We start from the raw sequence: 27,001 nt of genomic DNA, 5'->3' as shown, positions 1-27,001 counted from the left end.
ATATGTTGCCTGATGTATTTGGGGTGCATGTTATAGAAAGTCTGGCAGATACAATAACTTTATTTAATCCTGTGAATTATTTTAATAGATTTCTTATCTTAATGCTTGCTATTCTTGTTTTTGCTGTAATAACTTTACTGGCTTTAAAATCTATTCTGACTTTTATACCTAAGACTCTTTGAAACCACAAAAGAGAAAATGTTGCCTTCACTGTGTGACAACATAATTTTCAACATAATTAATATACCTTAAACAAAAGGGGAAATGTAGGAATCTAGCAGAGCCGATGTATCAAGGGTGAACATTAGAACAGAGTAGTTGTTTTCTAAATGTACTTTAACCTTGAAGAAATCTTTGTGGAAATCAATGATTGTTTTCTGTGTTTCTGAAGGAGTTTTATAATCTTTTCATGACTCTGGTCATGACATACTTGTGGAACACCTAAAGCTCTTGGATTATTGGATACTGAAAATAGTACACCTTAAGGAGTAAAGAAGCAGGGGAGCATTCCTTCAAAAACCATATAGATTATATCAAGGACTTTGGTATGAGGAACTCGTTTAACCCCCAAAACAATTTTTGCAACAATCAATAAATATGCCTTTGTATGGCTGTTCGAGGATGCCCATCAGAAGCCAGAACATCCTGCTGCCACGCGGGTGTGAAAATTTGATCTTTGAATGAACACTTCCTTTCACTGACATGAAACACAGAACACCTGACAATGATAAAACAGTACTTGTGGGAGTGGCCAACCACTGACTTGTGCAACTTGAAGCCCATGTCGAGAGAGGGTCCCACACCTGACATTGCCAGGATGGCAGGGACCCAGAAGCTGGACAGCCCACAAATTCAGGATAGAACCAAACATGACTGGAAAAAAACAAAATGAAATTGTTACAAATGATATTCTGTTATACATGTTGACTGATCGACGTGCAGCCTAACTGTCATCAGAGAGTCATCAACCAGAAACTTAAGGGAGCAGATACAGAAACGCATAGCCAAACACTTGGCGGCAGCAGGGCAACCCCACAGAGGAGGGGGGAAATGGATTGTAGTACCAAAGGGATCAAGGACACAATGAAAACATGGAACACAGAATAAATTAAGTAAGGGTTATAGAGGATCACAGACTGAAGTGATAGCCACAGACCGTGTATGGGTCTGAGCTGGATCCTCTGCATATAACTTATGTTAATGTATCTGGGTACTATTACAGAACTCCTAACAGTAGGGTGGGAGAGATCCCTGATTATTGTGTCTGCCCTTGGAATCCATTTCTTCCCAATGGATTGCCTCACCCAGCCCTATGACGGATTGTGGCAGGTCTAATATCACCTGTCATGCCATGTGCAGCTCATTAATATTCCTGGGAGGCCCGCTCATTTACTGAAGGAAAAGTGAATAGGGGTTCTGACGAAGAGGGGAGATAGGAGTTTGTGGAGAAATGAAAGGCGGGGAAGCTGTGGTTGGGGGTAATAAATGACAGGACAATATAAGATGAAAGAAATACATATTAAAAATAACCATGTGCTGTGGCCCAGACTGCTGTCTGGGAGGCCCGCATGGGACTGATCCAGACCTCTGAACGTGGATGTCAATGAGGAGGCCTCTGCACTCTATGAGGCCCCTGGTAGTGGATTAGTATTTTTTCTCTGGTGTAAGAAGGGACTTTGATAGCCCATCCCACATGAAGGGATGCTCTCTCGGCCTGGACACATGGGGGATGGCCTAGGCCAGGCCCAGGATGACGTAGTGGACTTTGGGAAGCCCCCATCGAGGGCCCTACCCTCCCTGGGGAGTGGAGGGGTATGGGGTGGGGGGCAGGTGGGGGGCTGGGGGTAGGGCTAGGGGAAGGGAAGGGAGAGGGAGAGAGAGAAGGGATTGACATGTGAAGCAAGCTTCTTCCTAATTTGAACTAATAAGAAATTTAAAAATATATAAAATAAAAAATAACCATGTGCAAGGTCCCACTGCGAGTGCTTCCCTCAGGATGAAAACAGTATGATCTGCTCTTATGTCAAGAAATTTACATCTGCACATCAAACTGTGGACCAAAATGACTTAGACACTAGCTAATTCCATGGTGAAACACAGACAGACCCTCCTGTCACTCTTCCTCACTTCACATGGATGACTGGTATGCAGGCAACATTGGTCTTAGTTTAATTAGTGAATGAGTTAAACATTGCATGTATTTGACCCTATGAGAGGATGTTTTTTCTCTATGCAAAAACTCTACCATTTTTACAGCAGTCAGAGGGCATTCAAAGTTTTGCCCTTCCTGAGTTAGTTCCCATGAATTCTGATGATTGGCTATGTTTGATCCCCAATCCAAGCTCTTAACTCCTTTTCATTTCTGTTTACCATTTTTGTGTCTTTATTTTCTTTGGGAGACGGAATCTCACTTTAAATCTTGGCCTTCCCTTGTACACATATGCATCCTGGGATTATAGATATGAGCCACCATGCTGATTATAATTGAGGGATAACTGATCAATTTCACCATATGACTTTTCTCCGATCAGTACCCTGATGATATAGACGGATGAGAAGAGAGGCCACTCATCCATCAGTGAAACGTGACTGGGAGACTGGTCTTCACACTGACTCTGTTGAAGACCTCACATTTATATTCTCCAAAATTCTCCATCCGTACGGGACATATTCTGAGTCCACACTTTGTGGGGGACAAAGTCATCCTCCTTGAGAGTTGCAGATTCTTGTTATTGAAGAACCAACGGATGGAGACATCTGTGTCAGGTGAAACACAGGTGAAGATCACACATCTGTGTGATGAGACTACGCTGTTTGTGATTCGCACGAAGGGCTGAGCCACATGCTCTGTGGAGAAACAGAGGAGAGTATCAAATGACGGTAGTCTAGAGAGAGTCGAACCAATCCTTCTCTAGTTGATACTTGATAAAGTCTCCATGGGGCAGTTTAGAGCTCCAACTATAGACATACCTTGTCCTTCAGATATGCCAACCAAGAACTTTGTGACCCTCATTCAGGCACTAATCCCTGTGAATCAGTTTCCCTCTACTAGCACACACAGACCATGTCCATGAGTTAAGCTTAGTTACAAGCAATGATCTGACCTTGTAGACGCCCTCATGAAGAGCTTCTGTCACTATTGGTTTATAGAAGAAAATTCCCCAGGACGGACCCATGAGGGGAAGCAAGAATCTAGAGTAGCTGCCTCCTTCCTTTCTTCCCTTGGTGCCATGAACTTCTTCCTGTGAAGTCTCATAAGCCCATCAGAACAACAGGCTTGGACATCTACCAACCGAGACTCAGGAGAAGAAGATACTGAAATAACCTACCTAATTGCAGCTGCCATGGCAGCACACAGCTAAGAGATTTTTTTTACACTCTAAGAGATTTGGAGAGTCAGTGAAGACTTGTTCCCTGAAAACTCTAACAGGAAATCAGAGCATACAGTGTCAAAACTCTTCCCAGTGTAACCTGGAATGTGGCCCCGGGCAAAGTCTTGGAGTCAGGGCTTCGTGGTACTCTCTGTGAGGATCCCAGGGCTTCCTCGTCCAGTGTCTGCCTGACTCCCCAGAATCTCTCTTAAGGCTGTGTGCATGGTAAGAGCCTCAAGTGTCTGCACTGAGGTTGGCATCCTTTTGCTGAGTTACCCAGCATATTTTCTGCTCTCTATAGGTAAAGACAGGTGAGGGACTCTGACCTATTTGTTGTCTACCCAATGTGTGTTTTGCAGTAAGAGCCCAAAGGCTATTGAGGGGACACAATGCAGTGGGGAGAGAGCAGGCATGAAGAGAGCTCAGTGTATGAAGTGGCCTAAGACACACCCAGCAGCTGGAGGCCAAGGGGAGTCACTTACTGTTTACATGGAATTGCACATATACTTTTTCCATTTTGAAATCACTTTTCAAAATCTCTAGTGTGTACATTCCTGCATCTTGCTCAGTGATGTCCCTGAGCAGCAGGGATCCGTTGAAAAACACAGTCTCTCTTGCGCTATATTGATCACCCCAGGTGAGGGTATTCAGGATTCTGCTGTATTCGACGATTTCATAATATGGAACACGATACACAGCCCTGTACCAAGTAAAAGCTTGGAAATCTTCCGGAAGATTGTGGACTTGGAGAAGAACAGTTCCCCCTTGAGCAACATACAAAGGCACTGGTTGGATCATGACTTTGATGAGGCAAGAGGGTTACAGCATGGAGAAAGGGGGCCTGGAAGGGAAAAGAGAAAAAAAAGGCTATCAGATGGGAACCATTGCACATAGTGAAAAGACAGTGGCCTCTATCATGAGCAGATGGCTTTGTCATGAAGCCTAGAGCTGCAGATGTGTGTGTGTCTATGCCACTTAATGAAGGTCATCAATATGTCCTCCCCCAGTACATCTGTCCCTGAAAAGGTGTCATATGGGACCCTCCCCTCATGGTCTTCATGACTGTTCCCTCACTGCTCTCAGTCTGACATTGCACACTCACGCACACTGAGCATTGAGGTAATATCTCCCATGAATTCAATACGACTGGAATTTTCATTTCATTGGTGTTTTTTTCAGATTCATTTGTGACTCCAAACAAAACCCTGACGTTACACTATTGATGCTCTTTCTTCTTTGTCTGCCATCCCCCAGGACTGGGACTGGGTGGGATCCGGGAGAGTCTGATCTTCAGGGAAAGCTCAGGTCTTTAAAAGGATTGGGCACTAGGCTGGCTGGTTTTATGCAACTTGAGTAATTTTGAAAGACAAGGCCTCAGCTGAAAATGCCACCTTCGGATTGGCCTGTGGGCAAGACTATAGCACATTTTTTAAATGAGGGGGTGATGTGAAAAGGTTGAGGCCACTGCAGGAAGTTCCACCCCTAGGCAAGCACATAAGAGTGAAAGCTGACCAAGCCCTGAGGATCATGTCAGTAGGCAGGACTTCATTATATCTCTGCCAGTTCATGGACTTTATTTATGACACCCTCAATATGGAGCCAATTCATGCCCCATTTTGACATGGATGACCTAAAACCATTGTTCCCTATCAGCTTTGACAGGAAGAGTGGAGTACTGGAAAATTCCTCTCTTTGTTCCCTTTATCCTCACCTTGGAAAGATGACAGGGCTCAATGGCTACCTGGTCTAAAGCCCCAAGAGACTGGGCTGACTCTGACATCTTTTGTTTTTGTTTTTGTTTTTCGAGACAGGGTTTCTCTGTGGCTTTGGAGGCTGTCCTGGAACTAGCTCTTGTAGACCAGGCTAGTCTCGAACTCACAGAGATCCTCTGCCTCTGCCTCCCGAGTGCTGGGATTAAAGGCGTGCACCACCAACACCCGGCGACTCTGACATCTTACAATGAGTTATTTTCTATCAAGTTCTTCCTTGATGCAGGTGAAGTGAGAAGATGAAGTCTGATCTATGGCCATTTGTCTCTACCAGGTTTTCCTGCACTTAGTACACAAACCTCCACATGGGGGCACATTACAGAGGAAAAGAAGGATAGGCATGACAGTCCTGTGTGTCTAAGCCCCACCCAGCACTGAACAACCATAGAGAATCACTTACTGTCCACCCGGAGTTGCACATGGGTTTCTTCACTTTTCTTATCTGTACCCTGAATTCGTAGGGTATACAGTCCGGTGTCATTCCGTGTGACATTGTGAAGCACCAGGGATCCATCACTGTTCAACATCTCTCTGCCACTGTGTGCAGGCCCCGTAATTCTTGACTTGCTGTCTATTATGTATCGGGCAATCTCATGTTCCCAGAACACAGATATTCCTCTGAACCAGACAAAGCTTTGAAGATTCTCAGGGAGATTGTGAATTCGCAGAAGAACGCTTCCCCCTTCAGCAACACTGGGTGGCTCTAATTCAATAGTGGGTTGGGCAGAGGTGGTGAACCGCCCACAGTTCCAAAGGAAAGCTAGAAGAGAAGAGAAAGATCCATCTAACTTCAGATTTCTGTATTTGACTAAGATGAGGTCTTGTGTCCTGACCAGCTATGTCCATTTCTCAGCCTAGATTTGTGGGTGGTTCTCTCCCTGTCATACTAGGTGGAGGCCAGCACAACCTTCATGTCCTCAGTATCCCCATACTCATCATTTCTATTGTAATGGTCTCTATCTTCAGTTGTCAATATTGCCATGACCTACTGCCATCAGACCCCTGCTCTCATTTATAGTGGATTGTGTTAGGGTGATGCCAGCCCACTCTCTTCTCCTACAGACCCCGTGTCTTCACTATCTGACTTTGGTTGTTGTTCTGCTCCTCTTGAGGTTGTAGCCAACATCTGAATTCACCTTCTACCTTACTTTACTTCAAGTCTACTTGAACTGTGTCATTGTAAGAACCATAAGTTGTTTTGTATTTAAAAAAATGATGCCAGAAAAAAACTTCAGAAACATGTGGAGCCTGAATGAATGAATGAATGAATGAATGAATGATGTCCCAGAATCCAGTATACCCATAGATTTACTTATGAAACTCATATGTTTATGCAACCAGAACTGGATAATTCCATTTTCTTTGATTTTTTATATTTCTTTACATATTATACTTGTATTTGTGTAGTGTAAGGTCTAGTCTTGTGAGTGTGGATGGATCCTGTATACAATGCTTTAGTGGAGTTCAGAGGACTTCTGTTTACTGGTCTCAGCTTGTCAGACAACAAAGCAAATGCCTGTATTCATTGGACTGTGTCAGTGATCCACACTGGCTTGATTTTTTTATGTGTGCTCTCAAGCTGAGAGTATCAGTCTACAGAATATTGTGGCCATGCTTACTAAATTACTGTAAGAATAATGTCTCCCTCACCCTTACCATTTAATATCAGTGAGAGCATCCTAATGTTGAGACTCTCTCCCACTCTCTGTCTTCTCCCCTAGAAACACTGAGACAACTTGTTTATCCTGTGTCACTCAGGAGACTCCAAAGTATGTCAGTCCTCTCCTCTCACACACTGTCAACTCCTGGTCTCCTCATCTGTGAGAAGAAGCCCCTGAGATGTGGCATACCCTTTTCCATGGAGTACAGAGAGGACCTCCACTGTCCCAGTGGACTGATCTATCATCCCTCTGAGGACATCAGCTCCAGCACAGCTCCCAAGCTTTGCTTTGTTCCCCCATCTGAGTTTAGCCTCTTCTCAGCAAGAAGAGTCTCCCAGAACCCCATAGGCCGAGGTTGTGTTCAAAACACTGCTCTGCCCCTCTAGCTTCATTGATGCCCCGTGTTCCTTTCTCATTTTCTTTACCTTTCTGTCCTGCAGAATGCAGAGTGAGAGTCAAGAATAATGACCATGCCTGTGACAAGAGATAATAGCAGTTGACTCTGGGACTGCACTCTGCTGTGTCCTGGCCTAGGTTAGTCAGCGCCAAAGGGAAAATCTGCACAAGTGGGTGACAAAGAAACTCAGCTGGGCACCAAACTACCCTGTGTTTTGAATGCCCTGCAAACACAGAATTTTCTCCCAGCAGGAAGGAGACAGTTATGTGTGAGGAAAAGAACAGCCCTATTCTCACTCAAGTTGCCATAAGACTGGGTTCTGACCAAAGTCAAAGCCCGGGATGTCACATCTTGGGTGTGTTGGAGGAAGCTACCTTATTTCTGGAAAAAGGCTGTGAGCTCCTTCATCATATGCTTGATTTTCAAGACCATGCTCCTACTTCCTCTGTTTGCTGAACAGTGTATTGGGTCTACATATGCTTTCCATCATCTTTCTGAGATGCTTTGGATCTCTACCTAGTTGATTCCCCTTGGATGGCATGTATTTCCCAAAGGAAACACATAGAGTGGGAAACAGAACATGAACTCCTGGCAATGTGGCAGAGACACTAAGCAGCCTATAGGTCTCAGAATGCTGTGACCATGATTTCCTGGTCTGTAAAAACAGGGGTAGAACTAGACTACTAGGTACATTCCTGGTTCAGGCAAACACTTTTCCACCAGTTCATTGTGTGTCCTGATGACATCCCTGGTGATCACTGGGGGAACTACAGCCCATAGCTGGGAAGCTACAAGATCAGCATAGCCATTTGCCTGCAGGAGAGAATTCCCTGAGCTGGATACAGTGGATAAGCTCTTGTCAGGACAACCTATGTCCTCAGTCTCTCTCCTTGGGGACCATGACCATCATGTAAATCTCATATGCACAACAGGACAGTTATTCAATGGCATGAGCACCTGTTGAACTATGTTCCCATGCTGAATCTCTGAAGAAATGACCAAAGAATGTAGCCCAAACAAGGTGCTCTGTCTGACTCTACACATCACGAGACTTTGTCTACTAGGGAGCACTGTTACCTGCCATCGGGAAGTTAAAATTCAACACTTATAAAATGTTTGTCATAGACACCTGGAGTTGAGTCTGGGACAGAGACCTGGAGACAGAGCATTCTGGTGCTCATGTAAGGATCAAATGTCTTCAACAACCAGGCACAATGTTGATTCCCTCTGAGTCTTCCTCAAGGAAACATTGCTGGTAACAACCCCTAGAGTCTAGGCAGTGGCTAATATCCTTGGCTAAGTTACCCATCCCACATCCATCTGTGTGCAAGGTGAAGTCAAATAAAGGATGCTGATCTATTGCCAAAATTCTATACCATGTATGTCCTTCACTAAGTGCACAAACCCCAACACAGGGCAAAATACATAAGGAGAGTAGACACAGACTCTCTCCTGTATGTGTCCAGTGAAATGAACATCATCCAGGCTCACAGAGTTCACAAAAAATCACTTACCATGCACGTGGAGGTATATGGATGTTGTTGATACGATTTTTCCGAGTCTATTATAGGTTCTCAAGGTATAGAATCCTGTGTCCTTCTTGGTGAGCTTTTCGAACAGCAGAGATCCATTGCGATATATTGTCTCTCTGTCACTGTGCCCAGGCCCTGTTGCACTTAAATTCTTGTGAAATCCATATATTGCAATTCCTTTTTTCTTGTCTGTTAGTCCTTTGAACCAGGCTAAGGCTAGAAGATTCTCTGGCAGATTGTGGACAAGGACAAGGACGTTATCTCCTTCGGCCACTAGGGGTGGTGTTAATTCAGTGGCCACTTGGGCAACAGTGGGCAGGTGCCAGAAGGATAGCAGGTAGGCTAGAAGGAGATTGAGAAAAAACACCAATATTAACAGGTGTGATAATCACTCAGGATTTAGGGTGAGAGTAGGGGTGTGCCCACTCTCCTATACTAACATGAGCAACATGTCTTCCCATTGACTCACTCACTGTATCTGGCTGTTTCATTAATTCTCTTAGGAATTCTCTGCTTGGGTGTCTGCCTGTCTCTCCTCTCAATGCCCCACATCTCTCCTCACATAGAGTATTTGGTGTGAGCAGCAATGCCTTTCGGAACTCCTTCTGTAGAGTCCTCACTTTCTGATATTTTCCCTTTGTGATTCTAGTCCATGGATTCATCTTTTGGATATACTGTCATCAGGTCCACTAGAAGCAGGGCCTTTTGTTTGGAAGTTTGATTTTGGTTTTGGATTTAGTTTTGTTTTTCCTTTTTTTTTTTTTTGAGACTTGGTTTTTCTGTGTGCCATTGGCTGTCATGGAACTTGCTCTGTAGACCAGACTGGCCTTGAAATCACAGAGATCCCCTGCCTCTGTTTGGAGCTTATGACAATAATTAAATTCCAATGCGAAGAAATTATTTACTTATATAAATATATATGAGCATTTGTGAAGGCTCATGTCTCTTTGTGCACATATGAAGATGTATGCCACAGGTCTGTGTGTGGGAACATGTGTCAAGGTATGCATGTGTGGGTGCATGCCACAAGGCATATGTGGAGGGTACAGTTGAACATGCAAGAGTCTGTTCTCTCCATATACTATGTGAAACGTAGGATTGGTTTCAGGTTGTCATATCTTCACACACTGAGAGTTCTTGCTAGTCCTCCCCTATTTGATTTCTATTTGGAGGGAAATGATGCCATGGCTGAGGACAACCGCCTTCGTAACATTGGACCCAATGTAATCACTGTGAATACTGAGAATGTGAGGTTTTCTTCTTACCATCGCCACCTCCTGTCTTCTGAGAGCTTCAGGTTGCTGAGCCTCTGTCCCTCATTGTACCTTCTGCACCATAACTGCAAACAGAAGCCTTGAGTCTTGTTTGGGGCTCATTTCCTCTACAGGAGACTCCATCCTGCCTCTGAGGTCCACTCCCCATGCAATCAGAGAGTATGTATACTTACCTGTGAGCAGAAGGCCCTGCCAGGGGGCACACCACTTGCAAAGAAGCACAGAGGACCCCTCCATCACTCTTTTCACTTGCTGTCCTCCCTCTGACGAGAAGATTCTCAGCTCCAGCACAGCAGGCAGGCACTGCTGTTCTTCCTTCAGGGCTGAGATTTTTCACAGTCAGGAGCACTTGGCAGTGATGAATCTAATGATCAGTGAGTAGTGGGCTTGGAGTCCAAGACACTGCTCAATCCCTTCCACTCTCAGTGCTGACCCTCATCCCTCTCAACTTCCCTTTATGTTTCTCCTCCAAGCAACACATTAAGCAACAAGGGTAATAAGAATCCCCATGCCCTCAGAGAACAATTATTCATCCCAGTGTCGACACCCTCTGTGTCCTTGCCTTGCTCAGCCCAGCTGAGCATCCAGTCTACCATATGATCTCAATGTTATGGGAATTTAGTATTTACTTAACCCCTGCAGGAATGTGACAATAATGTCTCTGTGGGCTATGCATAGACTAGCTGAGTGATGACTATGGATGAAGATCAGTCCTTTATCACTAATGTCACCATCAATTAATGATCCAGGAGAGAGGACCAGGAACAGTTATGTGAGGAGTTTCATGTGCCCAAGGATGGAGAAGAGGTGATCTGTTTGTCCTTAAAATGGCCATGTGATTTCTCTTCCCATGGAGGCTTTCAAAGCAACAGTCTACCATTTTGTGATGGGTGTGCCTATATCCTCTCAGATTTCCTGGGTCATCTTTGACATTTCAGAAAGGATTCCCTCTTGGTAATCTTGTATTTCCATTTGACAAATACTAAGAACAAGGAGACCTTCATGGTCCCCAAGCAGAAAGGTGTTCATAGACAAAAGAAGGAGCAAGTAGTAGATCAAAGCATATTCTAGGAACGGAGTTAAATGTTAGTAGGGACAAAAAGGAAAAGCATTCTTTTCATGGAAATGATTTTCTGAGGATTGAGCATGAGCCCTGCTATCAACTACTGGAGATCACTGGGAGAACTGAAACCTCATGTCCAGAGCAGGATTCACTGGCCAGCATAAGTATCTGTGCTGTTGGTCCTCATTAACACCCAAGAGTGGCTGAGTGTCCCAGGAAAGGGTCTCATTATGTACGTAGTTATAGTGATGAAGAGACAGAAATCTCTCACAATTAAATTCAGGTTGAATAGGTCCCTTTGAGTGTCGGTCACTTGTTTCCAGATTACACACTCATAGGGTTCTGTGTCTGTTGTGGTGCTGAATAAGTAAGAGTCCACTTGCCCTCTGAGAGTTTCAGCCTGTTACATTCTCAGTGAGGCTTTGACCATTTCTCCTCCCCAGGTAGATTGTATTCTGAAATTCATATACATGCTTTAATGGCGTCATCCATGGGGTTAGCATCATCACTTAGTAGCACTGTTGTTCAGACAATAGAGAGAAGATGACCTGCTATATGACTTATTACCCTTGAAAAGGCCTCTTTTAACCACTGTGGATCTTTCTAGCATCCATCGTAAATCTGTGTCCTTATATAATCAGACAGAAGGTAAATCACAGGCAGATGCAGGAGGACTTGAGTAATCATAGATGGTGGTTCTCCTGCGTTGGGAGGGAGAAATAGCTTAATATAAATGGGTTAATGATTAAGAGAGAGGTAGCCAATAAGAAGCCTGAGCCATTAACCAAACAGTTTATACTTAATATAAGCCTCTGTGTGTTTATTTGGGACTAAACATCTGTGGGATCTGGTGGAACAGAAAGATCTGTCCAGAGCTGGTCCAAAACATGGCTCCTTCTTCATAGGTGTTTGATGGTAACTGAAATGATGTACATGTCCCGAAAAGATAAATGAGTCTCAGAGTGATCTTGGAAAGGAAATAATTAGGGGTACAGTTGAGCTTGAAGCAAACCCAATGTCTTTGCCTGTAATGCTCTATCTTGCACAGATAAGGAAGATGAAGTCATAGTTCCTGAAATATAACTTGCTGCTTTCTTTCCCTGTTCCTTTCTTTGTTTCTTTTTCCCATCCATCCTTTCATTCTTTCACTCTTTCTTTCCATGTGTATGGTTCTTTTTCCTTAAAGTGTATCTGTGAACCACAAGTATGCCTGATGCCCACAGAAGGCTAAATGGGCCCTTGGAAATGGAATTACACATGCTTATGGGCTGCCATGTGTGTCTTTGTAACAATACCCCAGTCCTCTAAAGAGAATTTATGGCTCTTAAACCCTGAGCCATCTCTTCTGCACTCCCAGATGAATGTTTTCTGAGGCAAAAATTATTGATAGAAAGTAGAGGTGTGTTTGGCAGAACTAAGTTCTTGATTTTGGACTATAACATGTTACATATGAGACCATTGTTACTAACAATCCAGATATAAGACTGATGCCTGAAAGGGTTATTTGTCTAAGGAGTACAATGAGGTATGATGAAAGACCAATGCTCAAGTTCTGTGAAATAGTATCTTTCTGGACAGAGAGAGTTCTCTGTTAGATGTAGGATCCTTTGCCTTTCGGGAGTTGTGGCAGCAACATTCCAGAAAACACATGATTTCCTGTCCAGCAGCTGGGATGCAGTGTCCTGGAATTTTGTACAAATTCTCCTGAGGCAGATAGTTTAGGTTCTAGACTCAACTCTAATTGTCCATTTTCTTCACTTTGTGCAACAGACATCCCTTCAAGTTGCCAATATCCAAGATTAACCTCTCTAAAAACATAGCTCCTCTCCCTCCAGAAACCACAAAAGGCCTCCAGCGTGAAGACAGTGTAGACATGGTTGAACAAAGACAACTTGTCTGTCACACATTGCTGTGTGAGACAGATGCATTCACTAGGGTTCCTGTGTCTCAGTTTCACAATGATAGCATACATGGTGAAGGAATGTTGCCATGGGAATAAGATAGACTCAAACATGAGCAAGACCCTGACACTAGGACAGGATAGCTGTATGGATCAGCACCATCTGTTACTACTTGCCTGCAGAAGAGAATTTGATAGACTTAATCCCTGAGGCATGCAGTCATCAAGAAGATCAACGCCCTCTGTTTCTCCCCTGGGGACACTGCCTGTTCTGTTTGAATCTCATAAGCCCATGAGAACCATTGTTTAATGGCCTGGTCAACAATGCATCTTGGGAATTTGTGCTGAGACTCAGAAGGAGATGCCCAGTTGACTATTGGGAACCAAGGGATTGTGTGGAATCCCCTGGAGTTGTAGGTAGGGGAGTCTGTGATTCCTCTTCAAATAGGTATGGGAACAGAACCCAGGTCCTCTGGAAAAGCAATAAGTGCTTTTAAACAATGGGTCAATTCACAAGCCCCCTTTTCTCATTCAAACCTTGTTCCCATTATGGATCTATTCAATACCTGAATTCATCTTCTGAATGTCGGTATGTTGCGGTGGTTCTCTTTTGTTATCTATCAACATGAGAATCTTTCAAAAGTCCCAACCTGGTCCCATTGCTTCTTCTAGACCCAAATGAGCACACAAAGACTTAAATTAATTATTAACCTGTTGGCCGATGACTAGGGCTTCTTACTGGCTAGCTCTATCTTAATTTTAACCCATTTCTATTAATCGAAGAGTTTTCATGTAGTCTTATCTTACTGGAAAAGGGTCTGAACTTGTTACTCCTTTGGTGGCCTACATGGTGACTCTTCTAGTGGGCCCTCTCAGTCTACCTTTCTCAGAATTTTTCTCATCCTAGTTTCACCTGTCTTCCTGTCTTATTGGCCAGTGTTTAGTTCATCAGCCAATAAGAGAACCATATATACAGAAGGACTTCCCCCATCATATGTCTGCCTTCCTGTCCATTGCAACTAGTGCTTTGGGAAGAAACAATGCCCCAGCTGTTTTGAGATATTATAGTGCCTAGAAAAAAGCTGAGATATATGTGGATTAATGAAGAAATAAAGGACTGAGAGATTATACAAGAGCACTGACTTTTGAAAGAATCTCATGTGATAGATAACAAAATAGGCTAATACCACAGCTTGATTTTTATTTTACAGATTCTTATGAATTTTGTGTATTTTGTGTTTATGCATGCATATATCACTGTATGTGTAATAAAATGCTATTGTACATATAAGGACGAAAAGAAGGAATGGTTTCTCCCTTTCCACCAAGTTTGATCTGGGAAATTAACTCAGCATGCCAGCCTTGGAAGCAATTCCCTTTAGTCTCTGAGCCATGTTGGTAGCACACCCTTCTATGGATTTCATTTAGAAATGAAATTAGTTAGTTCCCAACTGTCATAGTTGGGAACATCAGACTTCATTAAAATGCCAATGATGATAATATTTGTCTAAAAAAATTTTGTTCACCTCCCACTATTGTTTTTATTTTGCTGATGGCTTCCTGCTAAAAAACCATTTGTCCCTCTCCATCTTCTCACTGTAGGCTAGAAGAACAAACTTCTAGTCCCATCTCAATATCCTATCTTAGAAGACTCAGTCATTCTCTGAGTTCCTATCAACTGTCAAGGCATGAACTCAACAACTTCATGTTATGACTCAAGTCTGCAGCTTTAGACCAGGTTTCCACATCTTCAGTTAGACCATATCTCCTGCAACTCACTCTAGGACACAGAGTATGGGAGATCTCTGTGCTGTGAAATGACTACTCTCAGGTTACAGTTCCTCTATTCTCCATGCTCCTTGCAACATACATTACACTGAAGTGAACACATGGTGTCAAACGTCTCTCTAACCATATAAAGTTATAGATGACACCTTTCTTATGGGCTTGGGAGAGTGAGAAATGGACTGAAAGATGTTGCCCAGAACTAAAGCATGCTGTCAGAAGAGGCTCCTCATTTTCTTTGAGCTCAAGGGAAAGGACATGAGAAAATGAGATGACTTTGCACTCAGCAGGTCTGTCTCTTTGTCTATTCTCTTTATGCAAAGAATACTAATGGGGATGCATATGAGGAAGGATGATAATATTTGTCATCTACTTAGATGTGTTTTGTGCTCTCAACTAAAAACTCTGCTTTCTATTTTTGATTCTGCTACTGTGTCAACACTCTGTAATCAGCAACTTAGGAAGCAAAGGACGGACTTGCCTCATGAGGAGGTCAAATTCATCACTTAATGAAGACAGGGTAGAAATTCAAGGCAGGAAACTGATGGAAGGAGCAGAAGAAGAAAGTTGCATAGTGTCTTCCCGTCATTATTTATCTCACCTCTCTCTCTCTCTCTCTCTCTCTCTCTCTCTCTCTCTCTCTCTCTCTCTGTATGTCTGTCATTCTCTGTCTTTCTGTTACCCCTTTGGCTCAAGTTTAGCTAGCTTACTTAGATAGCCCAGGACCACTGGCAGAGGGATGGCACTGCAACAGCTGACTTGGACCATCTAATTCCATCAGGAAAAATGAAGAAAATTCCTCACAAATAATTGTGCAGAATGACCTGATTAACATGACTCAGATGAGATGTGGGCCCCACAAAGGTCACTTTATCTTATGTCAATTTGACAATTAAAACAAAGACAAGAATGGTAGGCTTGTGGAATAAACAGAAAAATCCAAATGTGGAATCACTAAAAGAATTCTATATTTAGAAGGCCACAGTAGCTCCGAGGTACATCAAACTCTGAAAACGCAACTTAAATGGAGGCTAGGAGTATATTCAATAGGCAGATTATTCTATGTCAAGGACAACAGCCTGGATCCCAGCAACAGCACAACACACATACTGAAAATCCTAAATTACACTCACTAGGGTTAAGAGATGAGTTGGTGGATGTCCCATTTTGCCATCCCATGTAGAAACCCTGAGCTTTGCAAGACAGAAAAAGTCCCCCTTGTCATACTTTGATGGACCTGGAAAGAGGAGCAAGAGAAAATCCCAGATGACTTTGCCAACCTAGTTGTTGATATATGTGGTTCTATGTCATGAAATCAAAAGGAGTGAGAATTCTTTCTCTGGCCCTTTGAAATTACACAGTTGTAGCAATAATGGAATAAAAGTTACTCAATATAACATTTGAGTTGACTATGTCATATTATCTTGTACTCAGTGGGCCCCAGGTTACATACCCATAGCATTCTGAGTCATTCCTAATGACACTAAGAAAAGTGAGAGTTCTTTTGATCTCAGAGAACCTGAGCCTGAAAGCTTCTGAGAGGCTATGACCACTTATCTATGCATGGTTGATTTATCGTGAGACTAAGGTTCACATGTTAATGCTACTGAGTCCTTGCCTTCTGCTGGGCTGGAGTTGCTGCTTATGGTTGTGTGTAACAGTGCTCTGCAGAAAACTGGGGGAGATGTTGCTCTATATGAGACCTCTGACAGCCTACTAGTGTTGATCTCTTACATGCCTACATTACATATTCTGAAGAAAACAAATGTAAGGATGAATACCAATATATTCAGGAGGACGTGGGTGATCTGAAATAGTGGGATCTCCTTGCTCTGTAGGAAAACGCCGATTATGTTACATGTAAGCTAAGCTGAATAGCCTGATGTGAGACAGACCCGGAAGGCTATGAAACCCAAAGTGCTTTATCGGTCAAGCCATATTGACCCTCAGAGATGAACATTGGCCAGTGCCCACCAGGTTTTAATGAATAAACCTATGCTACTTATAGGTGATGATGAGAATTCCCATGTTACTTCCCTGTGAACCTCACAACCTGTCCCGAGGACTTGATGTGTGAACAGAAACCTCAGCTAGCATGCTAGGATAGAGCCTGAATTCACCTCAGTCATCCAGCTAAACTGCAAAGTGAGCCATTCTGCTTAGGCAGTACATGATAATTTACAGGGGTCACTGGTTACCTAAGGATGAGACATAAATATGGGAGTTATCTAGGAATGTGAAGGACCAGGAGGGCTTTTAACAAAATCACATTTTTATCCATGGGTTTTAATATCCCTTCTCACATATGTGTGAACCACATAGAAAGCTTTTTTCTAAAGTTCATGTGGACATTGACCATGTGACATATAAAAACAAGGGGTAATAACTTGCTGAAAATAGACTGATGTGTGAGATAGCTCACAGTCATATGCTGAAGGAACATGGTATTCACAGGTGTTGTGTCTCTTGTGCTTTGTAGGATAAAATGTCTTTGCAATGTGTGAGCTGAGCTGCAGGTCATGGTGATAGAGAACTAGGATCTGGTCAGATGCCCATTGTCTCTCCTGGTCTTCACTGACCAACTGTCTTCCTTGCTATAAAAAGTGCTGTGTCCCTGCTGCTGTCCTGATGTCCACTTCTGAGTATGTGACAGGGCCTCCTAAGGCATTTCTGTTCAAGGGTGTCCAAAGATTAGACAAAATAAGACTTTCCATTGAGATTACAAGGAAAGCACCCACATACAGTCCTTGTGACTTGATGTGTTCAAGAAATCTCACACATGAAACCAGGAGTGGTCCCGTCATGAAGCTAACTACTCAATGAAATGTGATAATTGTCCCATGTGTTTGATGATGAATGAGATGAGGCACAGGTCCCCAAAAGGCAAAGGATGAGTCTCAGAATGATCTATGAGAAGGAAAAATATGGAGTATATGGGATCTTGAAAGAAAACCATTGTCTTGGCTTATAATGCCCTTTTTGTATAGTTAAGGACCGTAGAGAGATTTTTCTTGAAATTCAAGTGATTTTTTTCTTCCCTCTTCCTTCCTTCCTTTCCTCCTTTCTTTCTTTGTATGTGTATGGCTATTTTTATTGCATGTATATCTGTGCACCACAACTATACCTGAGGTCAACAGAGCCATGAAGGGTGACTTGGATCCCCTGGAAATGGAATTACAGACTGGGTATGACCTGCCGTGCATGATCAGGGAAGAGAAATATATGTCCTACACAAAAGCAATCAGACCTCTTAACTAATGAGCCATCTCTCCAGACTCTCAGGTGAATGTTTCCAGAAGCATATCTTCTAGAAGGAGGTAGTGAGCAAGAACTTGCTGGCACTCTGGCTGGAAGGGACAATTGTATTTAGCTCGTGTGGATTAGGGACATGGAATGCTCACTTTCTTAATGTGAGACAATTGCTCCTACTACCCAGGATCTAAGGCCAATCCCCCCATGATTGCTTCTCTAAAGAATACACTGAGGTATGATGAGAGACGGCTGCTGAAGTTGCTTGGTATCAGTGACTTCCTGAGCAGAGAGAATCCTGTATTAGATGTAGGATCTTTTTCAAGGTAATAAGCAAATCCCTATCCTTTGCCTTTCTGAAGTAGTGACAGCAGTATAGAAGAAAACACATGACTTCATATTCAGTAGGCAGGCTATAGAGTCCCTGAATTGGTAGAAATTCTACAGAGGTGGGTAGTTCAGCTCTAAGGACAAACCTAACTCTCCATTTTCACTTCATAGAATATACATTTTTCTCAAGCTGTTGATGGCCAGGATTAGCATCTATGAAAAACAGCTGCTCCTTCTCCACATACATCTGAGAAGGCCTCCAGGGTGAAGACACTGGATACGTGGTTGATCACAGATAGCTTGTCTGTCACCCATGGCAAATGAGACAGCTGTATACACTCTTTACTGTGTCTCTTTTCCATTGATAGCACATGTTGATAATGAAGGTTGCCATGGAGATAAGGAAGCCTCAATTATGAACATATGGCCCTGACTCTGAGGCAGGACAGCTGTCCAGATCAGCACCATCTGTCACTACTTGCCTGCAGGAGAGAGAATTTTTCAGGCTTAATTCCTGAGGAATTGGAGATATCAAGAGGACCTATGGCTTCTGCCCCTACTCTTGGGGATCCTGAAGGTCCTGCGATAACTCATAAAATCACAGTTGGGTAACAGCCTGAGCAGTGCTATAGCAAGATTCTCCATGCTGGGACTCAGAAGGCGATGCCCAAGTGAATAGGGCATTCCCAGGGACTGTAAGTAATTGCCTGGAGCTGGTTGTAGGTGAGGTTTTGAAGCCTCTTCACTTAGGTTCTGGGAACTGAAATTGGTACAAGATCAGCTTGTGCTATTAAACATTGGGACATCTCCCCCCAGCTCCCATTTCTCATTTTCTTTTGTGCTGCCCTGGTGATTCCAGTCAAACCCTGAATTCACCTTGTAGATATCTGTCTTCCTTCTGATACTAGGGCTTTGGCAAAATGGAATGTCATTGTTCTTCAGGAGTATTCTTGTGTCTGCAAAATGCACAAACACCTGTGGTGAATGAGTGAATGAATGATACAAAGACACTGATTTAAAAAAACCTCATGTTGGTACACAACAAATTAGCCTAATTCCACAGTTTGACTTTTAATTTGCAGTTACTTATACATTTTATTTGTGTGAAAAGAGCTGTAGATTGAGAATATGTGTGTTTTTACTCAGCATAATACTGTACTGGTATAAAAACTGTTACTGTACATATAGGGAGGTTAGAATGCATGGAAAAACTGGTTCTCTAATTGCATCAAGTCGAATCTTCAAATTGAAGCCAGCATTTCAGCCTTGGCGATAAGTATATTTACACACTGAAAGATCTTGGTGGTGATGCTTCTCTGCTTTTAATTTAGAGGTGCACCCTTTCATAGTTGGGAGCACCAGTTTTCACTAAATAATGGCCAATGAGTGTAATTTTGAGTAGAAAACAATCTGGTTCCCCTCCCCTTATTCATTCTTAGTTCACCAAGGACCTCCTACTGAAACTCTGTTCCCCTCTGTTTTCTCCTTTTGGGCTGTGAGAACAAAGCTCTAGTCCTCTCTCAATCTATCTTAAATGACTTCAGCAATCCTTTGAGTTTCCCTCTTACTGTCTACTGTGAAGTCATGGTCTCTGCAACTTTGTTAGGGCACAGGGCTGAGACTTAGGCCAGATTCCCACATACTTAATCAGACCAATCTGCTGCAGCTCACTCTAGAATAGAGGGTTGGAGCTGCCTTGCTGGGAACTGACTACTTTTCAGAGTGCCAAAACTAGTTCCTGCATGCTCTTTGTATCTTACACTACACTGAACTAAAAACATGGTGTTAAACTTTCTTCTGCCCATGTAAAATTATAAATCCGTCTCTTTCTTTGTGCCAGGGATTGGGAGAAAACTGCTCAATGATGCTGCCAAGAAACGGAAACTGTTTTCAGAAGATTTTCCTTAAGCCTCACTTCTTGGGCACTACCATGATAGCTATTTCTTGTTCTCCAACTCTCCCTAGCTCTCTTATTTTCATTCATTTTAAAGGCTTTTAAAGGTGTTTATTTAGAATTCTCTTTATACTTGTTGTATTTACATCATTGGTGTTCCTCATTTTCACCAACTACTTCCTCCTATGTCTTTCAATCTCTCTAAAATCCCTGTGTCTTCTGTATTTATTATTAATATTACCCTTTTAGTTTTGGAAAAATTAATAAATGCAGAAATACAATATGCTGGGCCCAGTTAATATTGTCCATGTATATATGTTTATGTCTGATCATTTGGGGTTAGATAATCTATCAGGAGCTCATCCAAGAATAATACTATTTTCCCTGAGCACTCATTAACACTATAACTCTTTAATTGTAGGTGGAGCCCTGGAGATTTCCTCATCCACATCGCAATGTAAGATGATATTGTGAGTGTGTTAGTCTAATGTAGGCAGCTACATAGTTGAGAATTGTTGGATGCAGCTTCCTTGTCATATATAGAACACACAATCTCACAGTAAACAACTTGGAAATCTTAATGGGGGATGTCCTTCTGTATATATGTTTCTCTTTTTGTTTGATGAATGAAACATGGTTTGGTCAATGGATGCAGGAAGATAGGTGTGGCTAGAAGAGGAGAATTCTGGGAAAGATAGGCAGAGAGGGCTAAGGGAGTTGTCATGTTGCTGGCAAAGGAGTTGCAGGTCCTGCCATACTATGGTAAGCCAAGACCAGGTGGAATTACATATATTTATAGAAATGACTAATACTTAAGACAGAGCTAGTCAATAAGAAGCTCTAGTCATAGGTCAACAGAATAATTTATATAAGTCTTTGAGTATTCATTTGGGGCTGAAGCAGCAGGACCTGGTGGAACAAGAAACCTCGAGCAACAAAATGGTGCCCACAAACAGAGTGAGATTTTCCATAGGAAACCTAACAAAAACTTTAAAACATATTCTAAAAACAAAATAACAGAGGCAAGCAGAGCTTCTTGATAGCAACATTTTCTCAGGTGGGCTCTGTTTGCTAGAGACAAGAAGAGGCTCTACAATGCTTTAAAGGAAGCTTCCTGTAAGTGGCAAATCACACACACCTCTTTTAGCAATGCTGTTTAGCAGATAAAAGAAAAGTGGCCATAAAAAGATAGAGCTTTACAGTAAAGACAGATTCAGATGAAGAAAAACCTCTTCAGGGTTTACAGTGTATTTAAAACTATACATACATTTGGGAGAGAAAAAAAAAAGGGTAATGTGCCTAAAAAGAAATAAAGTAACTGGGTGTGGTGAAGCACACCTTTAATTCCATCACTCTGGATGCAGAGGCAAGCAGATCTCTGTGATTTCAAGACCAGCCTGGGGTAGAGAGTGAATTCTAGGACAGGCAAAAGTACACAGAGTAGCCCTGTCTCAAAAAATGAAAAGATAAAAGTAAAAGAAATAGAGTAATAAAAAGCCATGTAAAGATTTAGAAAATACACAGAGAGTCTGAACACTGTATGTTATTGTGTTGTCTATGATGTGTTTAGTTGTTGAGGACAGATCAACAGCTGCTAAAACATATTTGATTATAAATGTTGCTGGATTAATACAACATAAATATTTTAAAAATGCGTTGACTTCAAAATTTAGTCTAAGAACATGTTGCTTTGGAAAAGAGTTTTTGTTTTGTTTCCACAGAAAATGAGAAGCTGTGGATTTCTTCCAGACCAATATGGTTTGATCAAGCAAGACACCCTGAAGCAGTGGCCCAGGTTATCCAACATCTAAAACAGCTGAGACAATGTGGCCTCAAACTACTAAAGACAGGGTTTGGAGAGGTTTCTGGGTTTTCTAAGGATTCCCAGGGTATGGACAGTGCCTCCAAGCAGCAGGAAGCAGTTTGGAGAGAAAGATGCCCAAATTCCCAAATATCATTTTTTTTTCATTTAAGTGGGATTGGTTATAAATTGTTAGTGATTACAGCCAGTCTCTTAAAGGGGGGGGATATAACACAAAAATGAATACTTTGCAATGGTATGGATTTTGGTTTACTAATACAAATTTAAGGTCAATTTTGTGATATGTATATTTCTCCTCTTGTTTAGGTATTGTGTTTATACAGCTCATTTAAAAATGTAATGTTTAATTAAAAGAGATTATAGACAGTTACCTATGATAGCCAAAATTTATAATCATGTTAGTTAGATTTTCTAGATATACTGAGATATATTTGAGATGGATAGATAGCCTTCAAACCTTTCAAAGACCTACAGAATATGGCATTTAAAATGGTTTAAGAAATTGGCTATAGTATATTCTCCTCTATGATCAATGACCTTACTAGACAAATTTACTTGTCCAGGATTCTAATGACAGAAATTATTTCCCATCTGTCAGGCCAGAATTACTTCTAATTAGACAGTTGTTGGTTACCTCAAATATATAAGTGTTACTTTTGGAAATTTAGGAATATCATGCCATGCTGGTCAGTTCTGTTTTTTGTAGATTGTATTCCTCAGTTGTTAGCTTGCATAGAAACAGCAAGCACTATGAAGTCCAGTTCAGAGATTGGAGCCATCTGGGTGAGATCCAGGTTGACTCCTCAAAGCCTTGAGTTCTATAAGTCCATGGAGCCTTCAACAATAAGGACTTATTCTCAAATTCTAGGAAACAACCAAGGGAAACAGCAATAGCCAATCTGGTCTACATAGTGAGATCCAGGACAGATTGGGGCTAATACAGTCACCCTGTCTCCAAACCTAAGGAAAGAGAGAAAGACAAAGGCATACAGGGGCAGGGGGGGACAAACAACTGAATTTTAAATTGCACAATGGATCTGTACAGAGTGTTTACAAAACAAACAATAAAAATGACTAACAAATATCTCTAGAAGTGTTCATCATTATTAGCAATCAGGGAAATAGAAATTAAAACTACATTGATATTTCACATTACATTATTAAAATGGATAAAAGCCTACAACAAATGCTGATGAGGATTTGAAGAATGTGGAACCCTCATTCACTGATGGTGCAACCACTGTATAAATCATTGTGGAGAACTCTCACAAAAAATAAATCTATCACAGCAGACAACTGCACCTCTCTGGCTTTTGATCAAAGGACTTGACACTCAACTCCACAGATACTCGCTAAACCATAGTCATTGCTATTATATTTACAATATCTAGAAAATGTAAAAAGCTAGAATATGGTGAAGGGTAGTCCTACCTCTCACAAGCAGAAGCATTCAGATGATTGGCCCCTGTCACTTTGGCAACACCAGAGAGCTGGTCAGAATGGTAGAGCCACGGATGAGCAGAACCTGAGGCTGTGAAAGCAGAACTGTCCCCCCCCCCTTTGTTGCAAGAGGTTAATTAGTTGGGTCAATGCTGGAGAGCTCACCCTGGTGGTGAATACATGGGAGATCTGGCTGACAGACCAACCCTACAGCTGCCCAGACAGAGAACCAGGGTGACGATTTGGCCTGCCCCCAATATCCATCCAACCTATCTATGGTCTGCTGAAACACATGAAGGGACCTGACATGCAGACCCAAAGCTGCAGGATTTCAACAAGACAGGGCAACCAGAAGCTATCCAAGAAGAGTCATAGTGCGTGACCAGCAACTACAATGTAGTAGGAAACAAAAGGCCTTGAACCAGACCAATGACTCTTTGCAATGAACACACACAAGTAAAGATATATGGACAAAAGGGGTTTATTGTGTGACTCACTGTGGCGCACTGTAGCTTCCATCATGACTTTTTAAAGTTTTCCCCTTTTCTTTCCTTTTATCTCTTCAATTTTGTTTTATTTGGGGGTGGATGTAGGGATGTAGAGTGGATGGGGCGGGACAGGGACATGAATATGGTCAAGATACATGATGTGAAAGGTGCATAGAAAAGCAAAAAGAAATAAACAAAAAACAAAGCACAAAAAAAGGAATTCCCCTACTCTGATGTAGGCTGCAACAAGAGAGGTCACTCATTCATCAACACCACCCTGACTGGGAGCATGGTGTGTGAACTGACTGGGTTGGAGAACACCCTGTACCCTGTGTCTTTACTCTTGCCAGGGTCTATGCTGAGTCATCACTTTTTAGGGACAGTGTCATCCTCTCTGTGAGCTTCAGACTCCAGTTATTGAAGATCCACTGGGTGGATATTCCAGTGTCATCTCGGAGGCAGATGAGGACAACAGAGATCTGTACTGTAACTGTGGGGTCTGTGTCTTGAATAAAGGGTTTCATCACGGGCTCTACAAATCAGAAAATGGTGGGGGGAATAGGACACTAGTTCTTCAGGTGTTTCAACCAGCCCCTCTGTAGTCAACAGACACTTAATACATCATCTAGGGTGGAGACATCAGAGCTATGACAATAGAGAGGTTACTTTTAGTTCAGATTCAAGACCCAAGACCTATGTAACTCTCATTAAGCCACTCTTTCCTGGGTCTCTATTTGCTTTCACTAGTGCAAACAGTGCATGATCATTGTTGTGTCCAAGTCAGTCAAGCTTAGATATGAGTAATGGCCTGCCTTTGAGATAGGGAAGCTACTCAAGTCAATATCATCTGTTACTATTTACATTTAGGTGACAATTCCCTAGGTAAATCCCAAGGAAAAGCAGCTTCCTATAGTAACTTTCTCCTCTGTACCCTGGGTATCCTGATCTTCCTGTGAAGTCTCTTAAGCCCATCTGAAATGTTGGCTTCTGTATTGGGACCTGTCCACAGAGTGTGCCCCAGCATACTTTTGTTAGAGGTTAGTACATTCCGTGAAAAGCCACTTCTGTTAACAATGATTAGAAAATTGTGGTTTCTCTGGCATATAATAAACCAGTAGGAGACCATTTTTCCCTTCAACAACATTGGGCAACATTGATTCAGTGTGAGCTGGGAAATAGCAGGTTGGTGCCTACAAGCAAAAAGGGAGAGTAGAGGAGAAGAGAGACAAATTCATCAACATTGAGAGCTTTGTCTTTGGAGGAAAGAAGGTCCCTGTGTACTGAGAAGCTTAGCTCCATCACTCCATTACTCCATCACTCAGCTAAGGTGGGTGAAATTGTCTATCCAACTCAGAGGAAGTAAGCAGATGACCTGATTGTATCACTTCCTCTCTAGAAAACTCTCCTCAAGTGTTGCCTCTCTCACAGTTCTCACATGACTGCTCACAATCAGAAAATATGGTGGGTGGTGGTGCCTTTAACCACCACTTCCTTTACAGTCTTCACACTCTGGCCTCTTTTATCTCTTCTCTCTGTGCATGCAATCAAGCCCCAACTTCCCTTAGAAATAGGCTTATTTGTCTGTCTTCCAGTCCAATATGGCTGGGGCCTTGTTAGGAAACTTGCGTTTGATCTTTCTGGAAGGCTAGATACCTGGACAGGCTCAGATCCATGTGGGGGCTAGATGAATGAATGTCCCAGGTCCCTGCATGTATGAGTGATAATGAAATTCTCATGTGTGGAGCTAATGAAACCAGTTCCAAATCCAGCTTACATTAGCTTATGCATGTGGGGGAAGTGTGGGTGGCTGTGGGTGTGTATAAGTATGAGTGTTTGTTCAGGTCCATGCCATCCTGTGTATATGGATGAGTTCAGGTCTTAGCACCTAGATGGAAGTCATGGGAGGACTTGAGGGAGCCTTTTCTTTGCATCTTAGAAGATCCCAGCCGGTGTCTGAGCTCACCTCTTGCCACACATTATCAGAAAGGGTTCTCCTCACCTGTGAGCAGGAACCAATACCAGTGACTGCACCCTTTGCAAAGAAGTAGGCAGTGAGCTGCTACCCTGATATTCCCTCCATCAATCTGTGGAGAGCACTTTAGTTCCAGCACTCCCAGCAAGCCCCACAGCTTTTGAATCTCTGAGCTCTGCCTCCAGCCAGGCAGGGCCAGGGTAATTCAGACTGTGGTTAGAAGGGTGTCTAAGGCTGTGCTCTATCATTTCAATTCTAAGTCCTCCCTAGAGTCACATTAAGATTCTAGCTATGTATATTTCAGTCCTCAAGAAAATGCAATGACCAACAATTCTTATCATCATCCTTGTGCCCTAGGAAAGCAACACTTCACCCCATGGCTGCCCTGTGCTGTGTGCTCCCCAAATGTCCTTGATGATGCAGAATCTTAGATGAACACCTATGCTGCCCTGAGTTCTCAAAGCTCAGAGAATGTGGAATGTAGAACCTGAAAGAAAGTGTCAGGTTTGTGAAAGTTGCAAGGGAATCAGATGAGTGATGCCTAGGAAAATGGACAGACCCATTCTCAATGGGGTCACCAGTCAGGATGCAATGTTAGGGAGGACTTGTGTGAGAAGAGGCATGTGGGTGAAAAACAGGAGGTTACATGAATCCCGGAGAGAGGATGGTGGCTACATCAGCCTAGGAAGTTTTTCAGAGAGACCCTCCAATTTCCTGTAATGGCTGAGTCTTGCCTTGGATTCTTCAATCTCTTTCCTGGGATACAGCTAACCTCTGTGTAGGTGAATATCCCAAGGGACATTCCTAGCAGGAGTGTGTTGTAACCAGGATCCTCTGGTAAAGTAATATGACTAGAAACACAGGAAACAGCCAGTGGGTCTGAGAATGCTGTCAGTGACCTACAGGTGTGTAGGAACAGGGGTGGAAGCTAGGATACAAATAAGCTCATCACTCTTCAACATAATATTCTGGATGTCATTGTATACACACCTGATGATTAGTAGAGGAACTGTGCCATTGGGTAAATTCTAATTGGTCTTAATTATAAAAAACC

General features: G+C 42.5%; 1 protein-coding gene across 1 annotated transcript in view; it reads right to left on the bottom strand.

Annotated features, from left to right (window-relative positions):
* Window positions 1-2,575: 2,575 nt before the first annotated feature.
* LOC100772681 (carcinoembryonic antigen-related cell adhesion molecule 3-like) overlaps window positions 2,576-27,001 on the bottom strand; it is a 70,167-nt gene continuing 45,741 nt past the window's right edge. Inside the window, exons 8-12 of the mRNA XM_027431351.1 lie at window positions 10,178-10,327; window positions 8,713-9,072; window positions 5,541-5,900; window positions 3,854-4,114; window positions 2,576-2,847 (exon numbers count right to left, since the gene is read on the bottom strand). Of these exons, the coding sequence (XP_027287152.1) occupies window positions 2,576-2,847; window positions 3,854-4,114; window positions 5,541-5,900; window positions 8,713-9,072; window positions 10,178-10,327 (1,403 nt within the window). The remainder of the gene's footprint in view (window positions 2,848-3,853; window positions 4,115-5,540; window positions 5,901-8,712; window positions 9,073-10,177; window positions 10,328-27,001) is intronic.

Source organism: Cricetulus griseus, chromosome 9 (genome assembly GCF_003668045.3).
Source record: "Cricetulus griseus strain 17A/GY chromosome 9, alternate assembly CriGri-PICRH-1.0, whole genome shotgun sequence".
NCBI classification, from domain to species: domain Eukaryota; kingdom Metazoa; phylum Chordata; class Mammalia; order Rodentia; family Cricetidae; genus Cricetulus; species Cricetulus griseus.
The sequence above is the reverse complement of the archived record's forward strand: the minus strand, read 5'-3'. Positions and strand labels throughout refer to the sequence as shown.